Source organism: Ascaphus truei, chromosome 4, assembly GCF_040206685.1.
Source record: "Ascaphus truei isolate aAscTru1 chromosome 4, aAscTru1.hap1, whole genome shotgun sequence".
In the NCBI taxonomy this organism is placed as follows: domain Eukaryota; kingdom Metazoa; phylum Chordata; class Amphibia; order Anura; family Ascaphidae; genus Ascaphus; species Ascaphus truei.
In genome coordinates this window covers 226,188,485-226,209,601 of record NC_134486.1, presented here as the reverse complement: position 1 = coordinate 226,209,601, position 21,117 = coordinate 226,188,485, and the positions used below count along the sequence as shown (strand labels likewise).

At 43.2% G+C, this 21,117-nt stretch overlaps 1 protein-coding gene across 8 annotated transcripts in view; it reads right to left on the bottom strand.

The window, feature by feature from the left end:
- The window catches only part of SCAF8 (SR-related CTD associated factor 8), a 256,444-nt gene that overhangs the window by 136,042 nt on the left and 99,285 nt on the right, over positions 1–21,117 (bottom strand). For 5 of the 8 annotated variants that reach the window (XR_012801048.1, XR_012801049.1, XM_075596939.1 and 2 more), the window contains exons 16-21: positions 20,531–20,687; positions 17,297–17,445; positions 13,322–13,466; positions 7,707–7,775; positions 5,318–5,542; positions 767–2,441 (exon numbers count right to left, since the gene is read on the bottom strand). Coding sequence is in view for 6 of the 8 variants with exons in the window: in XM_075596939.1 (XP_075453054.1) it covers positions 781–2,441; positions 5,318–5,542; positions 7,707–7,775; positions 13,322–13,466; positions 17,297–17,445; positions 20,531–20,687 (2,406 nt within the window). In the remaining 2 variants the exon portion in view is untranslated. Of the gene's footprint in view, positions 1–101; positions 2,442–5,317; positions 5,543–7,706; positions 7,776–13,321; positions 13,467–17,296; positions 17,446–20,530; positions 20,688–21,117 lie in introns of those variants that run through there. The other 3 variants (XM_075596938.1, XM_075596942.1, XM_075596943.1) reach the window with 2 other exon arrangements.

Here is a 21,117-nt window from a genome sequence, read left to right as displayed (position 1 = left end):
GTGAACGATTACGATAACTTGCCACTTCAATAAACATGCTGAAGTAAAACTCACTTTTTAATGAGATTACAAGTAAAAAAAATAATACAATACCTGGAACACTGTTATCAAACAAATGTTTTATTAGGATCTAAAAACAAAATGCACCCAACATTGAAACATACTTTTTCATGTTTTTTTTTTCTTTACTCACTGCAGTATGAAGAACAAATCACAGACACTTACTTTAGATATTACAGGGATTGGGAGGTCGATTTTACAAGATTAATATTTTTTTTCCTCTCTCTCTCTCTCTTTTTTTTTTTTTTTTAAATTTTAGTGCTGTGATCCGCAAAGATTGCCAGAGCTAGGTTTTTTTTTGCGCCAATTTTCAGGAACATAAGATAAATCACAGCTTTGTCTACACGTTAAAAATTGACCAGCAGCCTGAAATGCTCAGTTCCAACATCCAACCCACTGGTAGCATTAAAAAAAAAAAGTTACTTTCTTCCATAGGAAGTCTCTTTGCTTGATGTGTCGTTTTGAGATTAAAAGCAACTGGGGCAATGTTTGTGATTTCTAATTTAGAAATAAAAAAAAAATTCTCTACCTACCATGTTCAGATTAAGCCTATACAAGTCAGTTGTACAGTTATTTAATTATTTACGTGAAAGGTGAACAGTAACATCAGATTAACTTAAGTTTGGCTGACAATAAGCAAACTAGTAAGGTCCAGTCAGCCATATATCTATTACAGAGATGACAACTTTACAAAAGGTATCTTTACCTACTGAGTGATGATTATGTCCCCTCAGTTTCTGTGCTTTCAACCACTGGTTGACTTTCTATTTCAGCTTCCTTGACAACTTCCTCTTCGCTCGTCTTGTCTGAAGATTCTTGTGGATCACAAAGTTCAGGATCACTTGATTTTTTAACAGTTTGTTGCGGACTGTCAGTCTCTGGATTTTCACCATTAACCTGAGGCACATTGTCATCTTTCTGGTGAGTGGTGGTGGTGGTGGCCTCTGGGAAATATTCGAAAATTTGTGGCTTAGGAGGAACCCAGCTGTTCTGCTGCCTCTCTCTTCCAAAACGGTTGCCATTGACTTCTCTACGGAAATCAAAATCTCGATCATCCCTATCCCTCTGTCTTTCCCAGGGACGACGGCGGTCATCAAAATCCCTGTGCGAATCCTGTTCAAACCCTCTGTTCCAGCTTGGAACATTTCTAGAATCGTGTCTGTAATTTCCATGGCGAACTCGCTCATCATGAAAGCCCTTTTGCCCTCCAAAGCCAGTAAAAGCATTATGCTGCCTTTCATCATAATCTCCCCGATGTCCCCAAGGCTTATCTGAGGGAAAATTAAATTGCTCCCTTCTAGCAGGGCCATCCACAGGTGGTCTTCCAAGATTATCCCTCATATCTGCAGATTGTCTTCCAAAATGTTCTCTGCCCTCCACAGGCGGCCTTCCAAAAGAATTCCTGCCCTCTAACATTGGCCGTCCATAGTGCTCCCTGCCCTCCTTAGGTGGCCTCCCAAAATGATCACGTGCCTCTATAGGTGGTCTACCATAGTTATCCCTTCCTTCTAATGGTGGTCTACCAAAAAACGGTCTAACTTCAACTGGGGGCCTTCCAAAAGGTTGCAATACATCTATTGGAGGACCTCCAAAACGATGTCTTGCATCTACTGGTGGTCTTACTTGACTATCATGAGCATCTGAAGAATGCTTTCCCTTATCATCGTATCCATGAAAACCAGGCCCCTCTAGGCTTTCCAGCGAATCTGCTTCAGGATTCCTTTCACCTTTGTGTGACTCTACAGGAGGATTTGAATGACCTGCACCAGAATCTGAAATGGTATTCTCTTGACCCTCGCAAGGATCTACAACAGCCATGTCCTGTGGTTCATGATCATCTCCCATATGCCCAGCTTGAACATTAAGTTCATGTGCAAAAGTCACTCCTTGTTTTTCTGGGCTATCTACAATTACCATTTTGTCACTTTCATTTTCTTCTGTAGAAGGTTTACTAAGATTCTCACGTTTTTCTATAGGGGGGAAACGGTAATCCTGGTCACCTTCTTGTTGAATGCTACCACTTGGGAGGGAAAGTCTTTGATCTTGAACATGAATGTTATCAGCATTCGATCGACCTTGAGTTGCAAAAGACCTTTCAGGAAGAGAAAAAATATCCCCTGGAGGGAAAGGCAGTGGATGGACAGTGGGATCAATCAGAGCTGGAGGAGGCATGTTTCGTGGTGGGGGCGGAGGAGGTATGCCTTGTTGTAACATAGCAAATCTTGCCGCAGTCGGTTGTGGCATTAATCCATGACGGACATCCAAGAAAGGCATGCCCGCCATTCGACCAGGGATGCTTAAAAGAGGCATATGTGTAGTTACGGGTGGCGGTGGATGAACTCCCAAGATTCCAGTGCTGCTCGCTACTGTACTCTGAGTAGCTGAAAGAGAAAAAAGAAAAGAAAAAATACATGAGACTTTTGTAATGAGACAGGTGGAGCAACATCAATAAAAATCAATCAAAACAGACATAAAATGGAAAGGCACGACCCCAAAAAAAAACAAACAAAAAAAACCCCAGACAAGTTTCACTTGAGGTTACATATGACTAGAGTAGAAATTCCCCACGCTACTAACTTCTTTTTTGTGAGTGTATCTCGTTTTGACAGAATTTGCTAGCATTTCTTCCTGGTTTTTAAAGGGGATTTAAATGGTTGTCCAATAGGAAGCCGTAACCAATGATGTGGTGTCTTCCTAACGGTCTGAGATTTAGCAGCTATTTTGTTTCCCCTGGAGGAAGAGTTAAACCCAGTAACGTCACAGGCAAGTACCTCGGGAACTGGCGGGGAGAGGAATAGTCACAGAGCTGGAAATAACACGTTCCTGCTCCTGAGGACCCCCTAAAAACCCAACGTTCCCACCCTGTAAAACATGGTGTTAGTTGGGCAGAATTGCATCTATAAAAACACTGAAGTAAAAAAAGGTCCAGCATTATTTTAAATCTGTGATGAATGTTTGAAAGTTTCTATTTATTGTTCTTCCACCTCAATGAAAAAACTAGATTTATGTACATCACCCCCTGGTTCAACACTATTCAAATGTATAAGGGTAAAAATCTCAGCTAACATGGAGTGGTCTGCTTCACGGCGCATTGAACGTAACATACAGTAGACCAGGGGTGCGCAAACTGGGTGGGGCGCAAGATTATTTAGGGGGGGGCGCGGGCTGCGTGCGGGGAAGCCTGGGGGCGGGCAGAGCTGTGCACGGGCTGCCAGAAGCTCCGTGCTGCTGTTCTGTGTGATTTCTGCCTGCAGCGAGGGCGGGGCGTTTCATGCACACAGACTGCCCCTCATCCTATACCAGTTTTCAGCCGACATAGGGGACTGGAGCTGTCCTAATAGTGAAAGTAAGTGTGTGTGTCATATTGAGGGGAGGGGGAGAGAGACATGGAGAGGTGGGAGACATATTGGGGGGAGTGGGAGAGAGAGACTGGGGGGAAAGTGAGAGATAGAGACACTGGGGGGAAGGTGAGAGAGACACTGGGGGGGAAGGTGAGAGAGACACTGGGGGGAGGGAGAGACACAATGGCTAAACGGAGGGATGAAGGTCAGGCAGAGATGGCAGAATTGAGGGGTTTGGGAGTATGAGTTTTGGGGGCTGAGGGTTCTTCTTTGGGTCAGGGGGGTCACTTCGGAGTATTGATCAGCAGGGGAGATTCATCATTACCCCCCTTAGTTTTGTTATGGGGGTCCCTTATACCTGGGCAATATTTAAAACGGGAATAAATAAATACTACATAAAACTGGTAGTAGGAGTGGATGACACTGGGGAAAGCAAATGGGAGAAGGAAAAAGGGGAGGGTAAAAAAAGGGGGGCGGGAGAGGGAAGGGATGTAGCAAAGAGGTGTATGAATGCCTCCTCAAATGGGTTGTCTTTGTGCACCAGAAAAAAAACATATTACCAGATGCCAGCAAACAGTAAAATTAAAAGTGATCCAATACTAGTAAACTGCCTGCGCACACGCCTGTAGCCCAAGCGATTTGGTAACTTGGCTGCAGGAGATTGTAGACACGTGGCGGACGCGTCACAAACCTGGTTCGCTCTCATTGGCTGAACCAGCTCACGTGCACTGACGTCATGTGATTTTGATTACATCAGGCAGGGGGGGCCCGAGAAATTTCATAGATGAAAAGGGGGGCTCGGCATAAAAAGTTTGCTCACCCCTGCAGTAGACAAATAGAATATATGGGAATTAAAAACAACTCACAATTTTAAATTCACATTGTTTACAAAGATCCAAATTTAACTTTCAACAAGTATTTCATAATAAATTATACAGATGTAGCAGATGTTACCACTCCCGTTAACAACCACTGGCATGTTAACACAACACATTGCAGGTCTATCCTAACAATTTAACCTTGTCTGTAACTGTTACAAACGCCCATAATCCCAAATTATTTCTAACTGTCCATGAAATGTCTGTAAATTAAATGTATAAACCTCTGTTCATTTAATGCAACCATGTATTGTCATCATGACTCTGTAAAGAGGAAGAGCAGTGAAATCAGCGCTAATGCGGTGAATGTGAATAGTGACACAATATAAGTGACAATGGTATATACAATGCACTTTACACTTAAAGTGGGGGCTGCCTAGGTACAAAGGTTAACAGTTGACTCTGTGCCAAAGACATACTTGAAAATGAGAGGTAACGCAATGCATTATTTCCTGGTAAAACGTTGTATAAATAAACAAACATTGGTGCTATAGAAAACTACTGTTAAATTGATGGTACATGGGTTATTTAATGAGTTATTTTGCATTAAAGGGACAATAATGTCTGCAGGGCCGGTTGAACCATAAGGCCAATTAAGTGGCAGAATTTGGCGGGCGGCAGCTGGCAGTTTGCTTGGTGCAGTGTAACTGGGTGTGGGACTTCCTCGATCTCCCAGAGCAGGGCACTTGCTAGGGGGCTGGGCAGTGGGAGGTTGGATGGGAGAAAGAAGGGGGAGGGGAGGAAAGAGGTACAGGAAGAGACTGATGGAGAAAGAGAATGACTGGGAGAGAGGGGGGAGTGTATATTAATGTTACAAGAAACCTATTGGGTATAACATTTTAATATTTCAGTTAGATATATAAAAAAAAATCTTAAAGTTAATTGTGTGCAGGGAGGCGGGGGGCAAACTGAAGGTTCGCCTAGAGCGCCAAATACTCTCGTACCGGCCCTGTGTGTCTGCATTTACTTTTCTAAAACTACTCTGTTTTTATTCTCCAGTTAACCTAAGCTTACTCTGTTTATGAATTTAATTCTTACCATTTGCTGACATCCTTTCAGCGATTAACATTTGGTGGTCTACTAGCTGTGATCTTTTTTCTTCTTGCTCCCCTTGACTACTTGAAGGAGGGTTAAAAACAGATGGCGTAGACACTGCTGGGGTAGCTTGAGTAGTTACAACTGAGCCAACAGGTAAAATAAGGCTGCCATACGAGACCTCTTTCATGGCCTCCGGAGGGATGGACAGTCGTGGGTGCACTAAAGCTGCAAAAACATCAACGAGACTATATTTTAACTGCTCAGAATATGTTAATGTTCAATATGCTTTTGTAATTATCCCGTACAATTACAAGCATCAATTCCATGGCCCTTTATTGAAAAAAAAAACAAAACAAATAAATATATAAATCGCAGCTTAAAAAGGTAATGTTCAATTTTTTTCCATATAAGTGTATGTTCACATATTTTTATTTTTACCTTTAGCTTCCATTTTTCTACAAAATTCAATGTGAAGGTTTATTTTTTAGCATTATATATATATATATATATATATATATATATATATATATATATATATATATATATATATATATATATATATATATACCGGTATATGCAAAAATGTAAGGAGATCCTTAAAAGTTCTTGCCGTTGTGATATTTGAAAAAACTAAAAATTTCGAAATGATAAAGAATGAATTAACTGTTTTTTTTTTTAACTACGTTACAACTCCATTAACAATACTGCCAGGTGAGACTGCACATTTTACGTAATTAAATGTAAATAAAGTCATTTACTTATTTAACATTTGGGTTTTTAATAGTATTTTAAGTATAATCCGTTTTGAACTGTTATCAACACAATAAAAAGAATCGCTCAGGTTAATCTGTGGCAAATGACATGGCTCCCTGGCTGAGAAATACTGACATGATCTGTGAACTCCCAATTTTAGAGATATTATACACTAACAGTTTCTAATACTTACAGAATACATTAAAAATAATTGGAGAAATGGTTACGTTCACGTTGGTTTGATAATGTAAACATAAATTAGGTGAAGTTTTATTGAAAGACTATATGCATTTTTAGTACTTTGACAATTAAATTTATTTTGGATAAATAATTAAAACACTGAGTCTCTATTTGCCAAAATGTCTGAAAAACAAATCAAATCAAGCACTTGAATAATAACACATATTTGATCCAGCAACTGAGCTGGCAAAGGATACATGTTGATAAGAGGCTTATCTAAAGTATTTTCTTTATTAAAACCAAGTACGCTATGGTGATTTGCAATTGACCCAACAGTAATTTAACCCTGCAGACACCAACACTAAATGGAGCGCTCTCTCAATAAACACCAACAAAATGGCCGCTCACTGAAAATGGAGGGCCCTGAGGGACAGTCTGTGCACAGTAAAAAAAAATGTATGTAAACAGATAAGCACACAAAACACATTTACACATTTTAAGTTATGGTGGGTGGAAAAAAAAGTGACAAAAAACGTCACCGTTAGCATAAAGCCAATAAAGAATATCACTTGTGAGCACATTCACATGTCTTAGAACAGGTCTGCAACCCTGCCTTTGAACCACTATCACCTAGCATGCAGTGCTCCCACTGCAGCAGGGGATTCTGGTAAATAACATGCAAATGAGCACACAGTGTTACAGACCTGTCTAAGACATGTGAATGTGCTCACAGTGCTCACACGTGATATTCTTTATTGTATGTATGTATGTATACACACACACACACACACACACACACACACACACACACACACACACACACACACACACACACACACACACACACACACTGTATATAACACACAGATATATACATATATACACACACACGGCTTGACAAACTAGGGGGAACCCCACTTGCCCCCCCCCCCCCAAAGTCACTCGCCCCCTCCAAAAAAACTCCTTCACCCGGCTGCGGGACGTCCGGCGGCTTGGTGCAGCAATCTCCATCTTCTCCCCTGCAAATTGTACTCTTTCCCCTGCAGGTCCTGAAAAAATTGTTGCCAGGGACGCCATGGTGTCACGATGTCACGTAGCGTCCCTTTGCCATGGCAATGCGGCGTCATTTGACACGCTGCAGCCATTTTTTCAAGGCCTGCAGGGGAAAGATTAAAATTTGCAGGGGAGAAGAGAGAGATCACCGCATGTAAGCACTCGAAAGCGGCCAAAATGCAGGCGCCTGTGGCTTGGCGAGTGCATTTGTCGAGCCCTGTATATATGTATATTCACACACATATACACATTTGTACACACACACACACACACACACACACACACACACACACACACACACACACACACTCCAGAACAATAGCTCCCTACTTTCAGACCACAGTTTCTATAGCATATTCTGTTAGGTGCACCTTTCTTATAAACTGTGTGTAACTCGTATTACCTGTTGGAAGAGCTGAGGTAATAGCAGGAGGAGGAATTGGTGGTGGTGGGCCATGCTGCGGAATAAAACCTGTAGGGGAAAAGTGAATACATCAACCTCTGCAAACGATACACAAGCTACTTACATCAATGCTATTTCTATAGAATGCATGTCAACTGGGACCCTTTTCTCTTGTGGGTTGTGATAGCTTCTAGGAATCTGCATTAGAGTGCGTCATTATACAGTTCACTTGAAGAAGAAACATATATAGTTTTAAAAGCTGTGTACACTATAATTTAATCTATGTAGAACTTAATGTAGGTTCTGAAAAAGTTATCACAACCTACAATGAACCTACATTTCTCCAGCACCAATACGGCTACTAGACCCTTGAACTAGTCACTATAACACAATTGCAACGAAAGTGCACAATAATAATAATAGCATGTTTGGTTATTTCCCATCATAGTTTGGGTTTGTCTGACCTTAAACATAGTTGAAGTGATCAAAACAAAACAATATTACTTTGTTAAAGCCTTCAATATATACAAAGCTGCCAGACTTGTTTTAGCCCTGCTGCATTTTATTACCTTACCAAAAATGAATTAGCAGCTCTTGTACAAATACACACTGGATTTGCCACAGGTTGAAAACATTCAGACAAAAACACCATTTGTATTAGTAACGTATGTTTAGAATCTTTTCAAATGTAAGCCTCTAAAACACATTACAGAAATGTCATTAAATATACAGGAATGCTGTTTTATACAGTCCAAATTAGTGCCTATATCTAAGCATCTATTCTAAATGAGCAATATAAAAAGAGTGGACTTCCAAAACGCAATGGGCATGACATTTTCTCTGTCTATTAGGGGTATTATTTAAGACATTTTACAGTTTCACAGAGACAGAATAAGTGAAGGTGTCGGATATTGTATAAGTAATTAAGAAGTTTTCAATTTAAACTGGAGTGCACGCATCTTCTGCATGCTCTACATTTTTCTGATCTTAATGTTAATGAAAGATCCCGAATCAAGTGGAGATGTCCTAAAAGGGTCCAATTTGAGAGCTCATCACAAAGTTACATTTAAAACACGTTATAAAATAATTCTTTAACAGCTTACTAATGTGATACTACGGTAAAATCAGAAATTATTCTATTTTGACAAAAAAGTATAATTTGAAAGGGATATGTCCTCTTAAAAAAAAACACCTGTTAAACACTCCCCCTTATCTTATAAACACCTTTTGTCAATCATCTCTATCAATGTTTCAATGTGATTTAGAACCAAAAGTCTTAGAGCAGCAATTCCCCAAAATGTAAATTTCTTTATTCATAATTCAAACCGGGGTGGGGTTCCTCTGGAGCTGAAGCGTGCAATTTTTTACCTGCGGGGACCCCCTTGTTCCAGGTGATATTTCATGGACATTTAAACGTATGTCCAATAGGAACCCCAGATAACAACTTCCTATTGGACTATGGCAGGGATGCTCAACTCCAGTGCTCAAGACCCCTCCACAGCACAGGTTTAATGATATCTTAAGCTCCAGCACAGGTGGCTCAGTCAGTTGCTCAGTCGAAGACTGGAGTTGAGCACCCCTGGACTATGGGACATACATGATTTGTATAAAACAAGAAACAAAGAAGCCCAGAGCAACATCCAATGTGACAAAAATACACAGTGAAATGCCTATATATCTCTTGAAAAAAGGGTCATTTAGTTAACCCTCTGGCCAAAGCGTATAAGCCTGCGAGCCACTTTCAATGCATGACCATAATATCGCAGGTCCTAACACTAACTGATTAAAATCCTTATTTACCTCTATAAATAGAGGAAGGATGGTCCTGGCATTGAACCTGTCGCAACCAGCTGCATGAAAAGAAAACCTGCATACTTGGACAGTGGGGAGGGGCGAGCTTTAAACCCTGGGTGGGAGGAGCCACTAACCTCCAAAACAGCTAAGAAAAGCTGGACAAAGTTAACAAACACACAGATACTCAGCAAGCTCTGAGAAACCCAGGGGGTTTCTGAGAGCTTGCTGGGTATCTGTGTGGACATGCATGATTTCCCAAAAGGGGAGGAAAGCACTGGCAACTAAACTGGCACGTATCTTATTCCTGGGACATAGTGCCTTTAAAACGTGCTGAGGCTCAGGGAAAGCGGTGCTTTCCCTGGCCTTACACAGCGCGCCATCAGGGGGCGGGCCAGTGACGTCACGGAGCTGGTTCGCCCTCATTGGGCGAACCGCTCACATGACCGGCCCTGCGCTCCGGCAAGCGGGGAAATTTCAAAACGCCGCCAGACACCAAGCGTGCGGACGCGTGCGTGAGCCCCTGCTAAAACCGCTCTCATTGCGGCTGCAGGGGCTCAGTGCCGAGCAGCAGCACGGCTCAGCGCATAAGCGCTGACCATGTCCCAGGCCTTAGGAACCAGAGGGGTGAGAGGGGGGCCCTGGAGCAAAAGATGGCACGTTTTAGCTTGAATTATGTAAAAAAAAGGTAAAAAAAAATCAGTGTTCACTTACACAAAAGCGTAACAACTGAATCAGTAAACTGTGGGTGTTGATGCTGAAAGGTACTGGACATTAAAGCCAAGATTTCATAAGCAGCACTAGCTACATTAAAGCAGAATTCACCAAAGCAAATAATGTAGCGATCATCTGTTTTTACTCCCCTATACAAAAGGTTACATAGTTACATAGTAGATCAGGTTGAAAAAAGACTTCCGTCCATCAAGTTCAACCTATGCTAAATTTAGACAACAGATACTTTATCCTATATCTATACTTATTGATCCAGAGGAAGGCAAACAAAAAACCCCATTACGGGAAAAAATTAATTCCTTCCTGACTCCAAGAATTGGCAATCGGATTAATCCCTGGATCAACATCCTTCCCATGTATACTTATTTGGTATATCCCTATATACCTTTCCCATCTAAAAAGATGTCCAACCTTTTTTTGAACAAATCTATTGTATCTGCCATCACAGTCTCCATGGGTAATGAATTCCACATTTTAACTGCCCTTACTGTAAAGAACCCTTTCCTTTGTTGCTGGTGAAATTTCCTTTCCTCCAACCTTAAGGGATGGCCCTGAGTCCTTTGTACTGCCCGTGGGATGAATAGTTCTTTTGAAAGCTCCTTGTATTGTCCCTGAATATATTTGTATATAGTTATCATATCCCCTCTTAGACGCCTCTTTTCTAATGTAAATAAATCTAATTTAGCTAGCCTCTCCTCATAAGTTAGAATGTCCATTCCCTTTATTAATTTGGTGGCTCTTCTCTGCACTCTCTCTAGTTCCATAATGTCTTTTCTTAGGATTGGTGCCCAAAATTGTACTCCATATTCAAGGCGTGGTCTTACTAATGCTAGGTAAAGGGGCATAATTATGTTTACTTCCCTTCCATCCATTGCCCGTTTGATGCAAGATAAGATCTTGTTTGCCTTTGCAGCTACTGCATGACATTGGGCACTATTGCTAAGCCTGCTGTCTACAAGCACTCCTAAATCCTTCTCCATCAAGGATTCCCCCAATATATCTCCATTTAATTTGTAAGTCGCCTTTTTATTCTTGTATCCCAAATGCTTACCTTACATTTATCTGACTTAAACCTCATCTGCCATTTACCTGCCCACGTTTCCAGTCTCTCCAAGTCCTTCTGAAGAGAAATTACATCCTGCTCTGATTCTATTACCTTACACAATTTAGTATCATCAGCAAAGATGGAGACTTTGCTCTCGATCCCAACCTCAATGTCATAAATAAACAAGTTAAAAAGCAGGGGTCCCAGTACCGATCCCTGAGGTACTCCACTCACGACTTTAGCCCAACCTGAAAAAGTTCCATTTATGACAACCCTCTGTTGTCTGTCCTTTAACCAGTTTTCAATCCAGGTGCATATATTATTACTGAGTCCAACTTTCTTTATTTTGTACACCAACCTCTTGTGTGAAACCGTATCAAAAGCCTTTGCAAAATCTAAGTAGACCACATCAACAGCATTACCCTGGTCTAGATTCCTACTTACCTCCTCAAAGAAACAAATAAGGTTAGTTTGGCAAGATCTAGCCTTCATAAATCCATGCTGACTATTACTAATACTTTTGTTTTCCATTAGGTATTCCTGAATATTATCCCGTATTAAACCTTCAAGTAGTTTCCCTACTATTGAAGTCAGGCTTACAGGTCTGTAATTTCCCAGTTGTGATCTAGCTCCCTTTTTAAATATAGGCACCACATCTGCTTTATGCCAATCTTGTGGTACTGAGCCTGTGGAAATGGAGTCCTTGAATCTTACTATATATTTCTGAAAGCATTGTATGTTTCTCTGTCTGCACTGTCCCTAGCGGCAATCTCATTGGTCCCTTGGCCCGCCCGTCCCCGCACACCTCTCATTGGCCTGTGCCCGAAATAATTCGGCATGGTGGGTCCCTTACCCGGAGACCCGTTGTCCGGTTGGGCCTGCGCGGTTGATGGGGGAGAGTGTGATCACTAGGAGCCGTTGGTGCGGCTGCTGTGGCGGCCGCTTGATCCCCTCCTGCTCGATGCAGGTGGTCGGTGGTGGTTTGGCGCCAGGGTAAGTGTGCTCGGGTGGGAACGCGTGTCTCTCGCGTGGCGGGTGGGGGCTCTGGCCGTAATCGGGGGGCGGGTGCGCAGGTTCCCCCCGCGCGGTGCAGCCTCCAGCACAGCAGGAGGGCTGTGGTGGTGTGTTTGGGGTGGGTGGCGCCGGGGGAGCCTCTGACTAACGGCCTACTCACAGGCCCTTCGTGCCGGGGACCGAGGTGAGGGGGGGGGACAAGCACCGGGACAGAATAACGCTAAGCCCACACCACTCACCGCTAACAGCCGCCCCACACGCACACAGCCACTCTGCTGTTCTCCTCCTCACCCCGCGGGATGAGACGCCGACCGCCGACGACCAGGGTGAGGTGGGTGAACGGTCACGCGCGCCGGAGACCAAGTTCCGGTTTTGGTTTATACTGTATAAGGTTATTTTTTTTTACAGATTTAACTCTGCTTACTGAATCTGGCCCAGGTAAGTGGCCATATTAAATATACCCACAAAAATACAATGTGTAGTTGCATGCAGAATTATTAATACTGGGTGTTCTTTTTATTATAATTTCGCCTTCAAAAGTTAAGGCTAATAAGTGTTTCTAGTCGTTGCTCTAACAACTCCACTTTGGTGAAGTCACCAGATTATACAAATATGTATCCTCCCCGTCTACAATGTTTCACCAACGTTTTCTCCCAGGGACAGAGAAACCTAAAGAAGCCTAAATTAGGACACATTTCAAACTCAATCACTTGGAAATTAACCAACTGCACATTTGTAAGAAGTTGGGAGGAAACAATCTTTGTTTTAAGTAAGCATAACTGCGTTTTTATAGGACGGCAGCGAAAGGGTCCTGAAGTGTGTACTTTAGTCTAAAAGTGTGTGTGTGTGTGTGTGTGTGTGTATGTGTCTGTGTGTGTGTGTGTGTGTATGTATATATGTGTATATATATATATATATATATATATATATATATATATATATATACACACACACACTTGCGTTAGAGTGAATGCCTTTTAAATTGAAAGATAACAAACAGAAAAGTACTTTGACTAAAATAAGGTTTACGTACCTGGTGGTGGCTGTGAAGGGTTGAAGCTCGGCCGCATGAATGGAGGTGGTGGGATGGCGGAGAAGCCTGGTGGAGGCACCGACATAGACACAGGAAATGCTGGAAGCCCTAAGCTTACAGTTGGGACCGTGGGAGCTACTGGCATCTGTATGTGTAGCAGAACAATTTTATTAATGTGATCTTTAAACGTGAACTTAAAGTACTCTGCCAAACTGAGATAAACTGACAACAGCAAACAGATTGAATACTTTTTAGCTGAACTACGCGATAAAAGGAAAGCTTTAGCGTTTCGGCTGAGAAGACATGGAGCCTGTAAAAATTTGGAGTTAAAGAGGTTTAAAAAAAAGCCTGGCTAGTCCTGATTTTTCTGACTTGCTGATAGATTTGTATTAAAAATCTTGTTTGATCTTATGCAATGACTTGCTTATTATACAAGTAATTTGTCCCCGCCCTATATTACTGTATTTCCTCGATTGTAAGACGCACCATCAATTTGGTCCTTACAATCGAGGAAAATTACTTTTTCACTTACCATGTTTCAGGAGAGGTCCCATGTCAGCGGAGCATGAAGCGGGCGGTGGCGGCAGGAGAGGTCCCACGTCTGCAGATGGTTGAAGATGGACAGCGGGTGGGAGTGCGGCAGAAGGACATGTCCCAAGTCTGCAGGCGAATGAAGATAAGAAGACAGCGGGCGTGCGGTGGCGGCGGCAGGAGATCATAATAGCAGGAGAGCTGAGCTGGAGCAGAGCGGCATAGGGGAACGGCTTGGGAGGTGCACACTGTAACCGGAAGTCAGACACCAGTCAAAGTTTTGTAACTGGTGTTACAGTGTGCACCTCCCAAGCCGTTCCCCTATGCCGCTCTGGTCCTGCTCAGCTCTCCTGCTATTATGATCTCCTGCCGCCGACGCCACCGCACGCAGTCTTCTTATCTTCATTCACCTGCAGACTTGGGACCTGTCCTGCCGCCGCACTCCCGCTCGCTGTCCATCTTCAACCATCTGCAGACGTGTCGGTCCTCTCCTGCCGTCACCACCGCCCGGTTCGTCCTCCGCTGACATGGGACCTCTCTTGAAACATGGCAAGTGAAAAGAGGGTGTTAGTACTGTAGACACTTCTTTTTTTTTTTTAATATATAGAGTCTAAGACGCACTCTGATTTCAGACATGTGAAAATCGGAAAAAAGGTGTATCTAAGAATCGAGGAAATAGGGTATTTGGTTCCGATTACTCTCCCCCCACCCCCTCCTTTTTCTTATTCTGTACCCCATCTCATATAATACAACTTAATAAATGCAAATTGTATGGGGAAGAAAAAAAAAAGCAACAGAATTATATAAGTACCGGAGATAGGAATATGCTATCACATATCACTTTCTCTAGACCAAATCACAATATAGTATATTCTTCAGAAGTGGCTTGAATTTTCTCTCACACACACATTATCTATGCAGCGGTCATTGCAAATAACAACTATGAATATACTAATCTGTGGCACAAACTAAGGGCCAAGCTATGAAGTAGCTATGTGACTCCGAAGTAGCAGCATTGTGGCGTCATCTACATAAAGTACTTGATAAATTAAGCAACAATGTGTACTGCTGATTAAACATTTTAAACTGAATAATAATATTCAACATACTTAAACAATGAAAATGTTAGGCAATGTGTCACATGCCTGAGTTCTTCTACTTAGTTGCAAATTCAATATATTCAGCTCAGTGGGACTGTGGCTTGAAGTTATATGAAACCTATCATTGAAATGATGAAAAGTGCCATGAAACAAAGATAAGGCTAATGAATGGGGGATGTTTTCATGCTGCTGTGTATCAGCTAAAAATTGCATCATTATCTCCTAAGTAAAATAACGGAGTACTTTTTATTTTACAGGTATACTCCCTTTTAGCAACATTAAAGTTGCAATAAAGTGAAAGATCACAAAGTAACACTTTCTTTTTGAATGAAGATCTAATTAGTAACTCTGCAGCATCCTTTTAGACACCTAGTCGTATCTCTGCAGGATATGACACCTTTAAGAAAAGGTGCAAAAGAATGTCAGTTTCCCAAAACAAGAAAGTTAGGTCAATGGTGATGTCCTTTAAAGCAGATTAGAAACCTTAGTTTTAGTATATTTTCTAGTTGGTTTTGATTTAATTTTTATTTACATAGGCAAAAAGCTTACAGTAGAGTGTACATATGGCAAGCTCTGTTGTTTATTCTCCTTTGCTCCCCCTGACCAGGCAGGAGAGCCCTTTGGATGCAAACATCAGAAACAGACTTGTCCAAGAAGCGGTCTCATGCTTAAGCTCTCGGATTAGGGTTTCAGTAATGTCACTAAGGTCCATTATTTCATTGACTGGACATGGAAAGGTCAGTCAGGACGCATAATTGTCCTGTATTTTAGCGCCTTGGCGTGAAATGCCTGAACTTAAAATTACTGTGATGAAATCAGTCATAAAAACCTAATAGATTTCTACTTACTAAATTATTAAGATAATAAAGTTAGGACACTGCCTGGTTGTCTCATAATACCAGGACATAATAACTTTTTCTGCCAGGCCTACTCGTTAGTTCAGTGCACGTCTTGCCCCGCCCGGCCAAGAGCAGAGATGATAAAAAACGAAAGAATATAGCAGTCAAGTGGGAGACACCATTCAGCCCCAAGCATTTCGAAATCATTCATCACTCATTATGACGTCACACTTTCAAACTGGATTTTTGGCATATAAAAACTTAAATGTAGCAACCCTCGAATAGGTGAAAACAGGCAGCGTACTGTACATAATGGGGAAGAGTTGTTTAGTGAATAAACGTGCAGGAGGGTTTTAAGTGGACCAGTAGTGATCTTATGTTCTCCATAACCTTGAGATCACATATAGTAGCTGGATTGTTATCTGATAAGAGCTATAGTATAGCTTAGTTATCTTGAAATCTCTGTTGATCTAATATTGATTAAATGCACATATTGATGAAATGGACTGGGGGGGGGGGTCTCTGAAGATTAAATTATTAGCTGTAATCAGAAACCATTTGGTCTGTCTTTGTCTTCACAAGTCTCTGTCTTGTGTCCTGAAATCAATCCTGTGAGAAAGAATGAGGTTGTTGCGAGTGTGTCAGTTTGGCTACCAGAAGACTCAAGGCCAAGCGGCCTTTGGCTCAATGCCCAGAAATATAGTGAGAAACACGTATTCTGCAGTTATACCGACTTATAGATAAAAATGTATACTAACAGACCATGTTCTTTGTATTAAGATGTTTCAACCCAGTTTTTACTTATTTAGACCTTTATAATTATTGGTTTAGAATAAGGTGGAGACTTTATATTCTACCTATAGAGGCGGCACATTTTATTTGAGTGCGGCTAGCTCCGCAAGCCTGGGGATGCCCCGGCATGCTAGCCGCACTCCCTCGGCGTGCCGCGCGTCATCGACGCGCGGTCACGCGTCATCGGGTGCCTGCGCCCCCTGCACGCGCGTCCAGGGCTCCCCGAGGGAGCCCTGGTGTCCCGCGATGTGGGGGACGGCGGCAGGGGGTTCCGGGGGACCCGGCAGCGGGAGGGAGAAAGCCCCGATCGGAGGGCGCTCCTCCGTGTCTTCGGCGTGCGCCCGGCACCCTCTGGCGCGCGCCAGGTTACTGCTGCGGTCGAGAACGGGCAAATGCTCGAATAAACTCGGCCGCAGCAGTAGCAACTTATGTTAGACAAAGAAACGCGTGTGTATAAAAAGCCTGCTTGGGCCCTCCCCTTGCAGAGTCGCTTGTTAACACTCCTGTATGATCATTCAGAATATTATACAATAAACTACTCATTATCTACGATCCGTGTTTGCTCTTATCTATGTGCATTTGCAAACAACGACATCTCACTAAAACAATACATATATTTTGTTTTTATGCTGACCATATATAAAGAACATTTTTCGATAGTTTTCGAAAAGAAAATTGCACCAACATGCTTATTGGGAATCAGAAATACAAACCTGAAGCATTGCAACAGGCTGGGTGTATGCCTCCGGCTGTGCTGTTATAATCGTATTCTTAGGAATAATGGGGTTCTGAGCAGTTGTAGTGGGGGTGGGGGCAGGCTCTTTGACGACAACAGTCTCTGTGTTTCTCAGAGTTTCCCAATCTAAAACACATCAAAAGCATTGTGACGTGAACAGAAACCACTATATAGCATTTACCAATATTGTAAATAGATAGATACATACAATACTCAGACATTTATCCCATCTTTATTCTGATTAATGGGAAATGAGATTTCTATTTTACGGATATCATTTTTCACTTGTACATCAAAATAGCAATTTGTTATCAAAGCAGGGGTCTGCACCTTTCAACATGCTACTGCAAAGGAACCCAGTCAATACTCCGTAATACACACTACATCGAAGAAGACAAATCACTATAATACTTTTAAAAATAGTGTATATTATAGGTACTGTAAAGCAGGGTTGAGCAAACTTTTTATGCCGAGCCCCCCTTTTTATCCATGAAATTTCTCGGGTCCCCCCTGCCTGATGTAATCAAAATCACATGAAAAAAACCTTTATTAAACGGTATACAATGTAAATACAAATATGTCTAAGGCCGCGCGTATAGTGTCCGCGACGGAGACGCGTGATGTCACCCGTCGCCACTAGCGAAAGTTGTATTTCGCTTTGTGGCGGCACGGGCGACCAGGCCATTGATTGGTTCAGGGGCTGTCACATGAGGCGACAGCCCCTAAAAAAATCAAATATTGCCCGCTTCAAAAAATCGCGTCGCCCCGTTGCGCTTACTATAAGCGCACGCGGCGGCGACAATGCATTTGTTTTCGGGGGACGTCGCGTCGCCGGCACTATAAGCGCAGTCTAAATACTTGCATACTTCAACAGCTCGCTCTTGCAAAATTAGGCTAAGGCCCCGCTCCCTCAGTCAGCGCGCCCGCACTGCAGACAGGCGGCGCGCTGACAGGTAGGGAGCCGGAGTGGGGGCGTGGTTTGAGCGGGGGGACCCGCTACTCCCCCCTCCCCCTCCACGGGCTCGGTCTCCCGGGCTGCAGGAGGGAGCTGCTGCGGGCTGCTGGAAGGTAAGCAGCCCCCGCTCCCTCCCCCTTCCCCCACAAATGCCCTCCTCACACACGCTGATACACACACACACACACACACACACACACACACACACACACACACACACACACACACACACACACACACACACACACACACACCCCCTACCTTGTGTAGGAAGCTGCCTGACAGCTCCCGCCCCCGCCAGGCTCATCAGCGCACCACGTGACACGTCACCGCTCGGGATCACAACTTTCTTGAATCCCCTGGCGGCTGACGCGTCACAGCGCGTAGTGAGCCGTGCAGCGAGGGGGGACTGGGACCGGCTCAGAAGGATTCCCCTGCTGGTGGGGAATGCTCACGCGGCCGCCCGCGCCGCCGGGCGCAGCGGGTACCAGCCCTTAGGCTGCGTCCACGCTGCCGCTGAGAGCGGTGACATCACCAACTCTCCAAGCATGAGCACAGGGTGTCCTGCATAATTTTGCAAGCACGAGCGGGGAAGTGTTTACACTTTTTTTTTTCTCATTATTTCTGTACATTCATAGTATGAGTGATAAAGTGGCAGCCTACCCTTTCACTTGCAGAGGATCGCAGCGAAGCAGGTTGCCAGCGGAGGAGAGCAGGAACACAGCGCTATTGCAGAGCAGACACCGGAAGGAGGGGCGTTTGACATCACAGCGCTCGCGCATGCTCCTCAATCGTACCTACGAATCACGTGGCCGCCACCTGCACTATTCTGTTCAGCCGCCCGCGCATATCTTCTTTGCCTGAGCACCCAGGTTTTGCCGCACGCGCCTCGTCTAAATCTTGCGCCCGGGACGCCCCCCAGTTTGTGCACCGCTGCATTCAATCACAGACAACACACACACAGCACACATACTCAACCACACACACACACACCCTCAACCCCACACACAACCCACAACCCCCTCCCCCCACACTCAACCCCCCCACACACACTCAACCCCCCCCCCCACACACTCAACCCCCCACACACACACACAAGACCACACACACACCTTTTGGAGGGAGTAACAAAGCCTGCTCAGGTCCCCCCATGTGCTGCTGGAAACGGGCAGGTAACAGACAGGAGGAGGAGGGCTTGTCTGTGTGCAGGGAAGGCCCCGCCCCCTGTGCAAGACACAGCAGAGAACTGAAAGCAGCCTCAGCACGGAGCTTCTGGCCACCCGTGCACAGCTCTGCCAGCCCACAGGTTTCCCCGCACGCTGCCTGCGCCCCCACTAAATTATCTTGCGCCCCCCCCCAGTTTGCACACCTCTGCTGTAAAGAATGAAATCTAAAATAAAACCATTTACTCTGGAATTGTACATGTCAAAAACAAGAGGACACAGAACTCAAAAAGTGTAGTAATGAATTTCAATGCAACTGGTACTTTTTAACACTTTGAGCGCCCCAAGACACAGTCACTATGTCATGGGATCTCTTCCGTTTCCAGGTTAAGGGCCGTCGCGGTCATGTGACCTCGCTGTGCCGTGGCTGCTCCAGCACTCAAAGGGTTAATGCGTCATAAATGGATATTGCTTCCCTACTTATATTCTACTTACTGCTTCCCCTTTTAACAAAGAGGGTGTGCGTAAAAACGAATGACCTTATTAATAGGAAAAAACAAACATGACTCTTGTAAAGAAATACGAAAGAACATTTTCAGACTTTAGAAAACTATTTTAAATACTTATTGGGCTCATATTTAACCCGTCTCTGTTATTCATTCACTAACTATAACTAGTCAATCTTAATTGGCTGTCACTGATTGTATCCACCCATGCTTTTTTTCTTCTTTTTCTTATAGTATTTTACTGAATGTTTGACATGTACAAACAAAAACCTGTTAATAATGCTTTGGATAGGTCCAGTACACATCAGTGAGGACCAAATCATGTCATGATGATTACTACATCTCAAAGACAGTGTAAATGAGCTAGATTGCCAAATGTAGCCAATAATTTATAAGTTAGTACCGTGTGACAAATTTCTTAGCAAGTCCACTTGAATATTACATATAATTTAATAATAAAAAAATAATAAAATCTGTCAGGCATCCACCGATTCCTAAACATACTTGCAACAAGGTAGAAATTCAGTTCTATAAACAAAAAAGTTAGTGCCATAAAGTGAAAGATTTTATGTTTGCCCAGTTCCTACCATTATTCACAGTCTCCTGGTCAATCATCCCACCCTCTGCAAAGTCATTCAAATCATCCAACTTGACTTTCTCCCAAGGTATATATGTGACGCCAAGATCAACATCCCAAAATTGTTTGTACTCCGTTTTCACACCTTTATTTAAAGCCCAAGCAATCTGGAAAGATAAAAAAAAGTGCATTAAGAACGCGGTAGAAGATAGATCATCGTAGCTAAGAGGTGACACAACATGGCATATCTAAGCACTGTACAAAAAAAAAAAAAAAGCTAGTTGGCAAAATTAACCCCTGAAAGGCTTTTAATGTTATGAAAAAAATGTGACAAGGGATGCTAGCAACATCTCTTTCATCCCTGCCCATGCCCCGTAAGTAGTAAGTATACAAATAAATCAATAACCAAAACGTAATGCTGTAGCTGACAGAGCGGAAACAGAAATAGTGGGGTAGTGAGAAAGAAAGGCAGTAAAGACGCCAATATCAGTTTAACTCATAGTGTTAGTATCTTGTCCCCATGGCATATTCTGCTCTTAAGTGAAAGACGCGGGAAGCTGGAAGTTAATATAGACCCGATGCAGTGAGGTATATTAC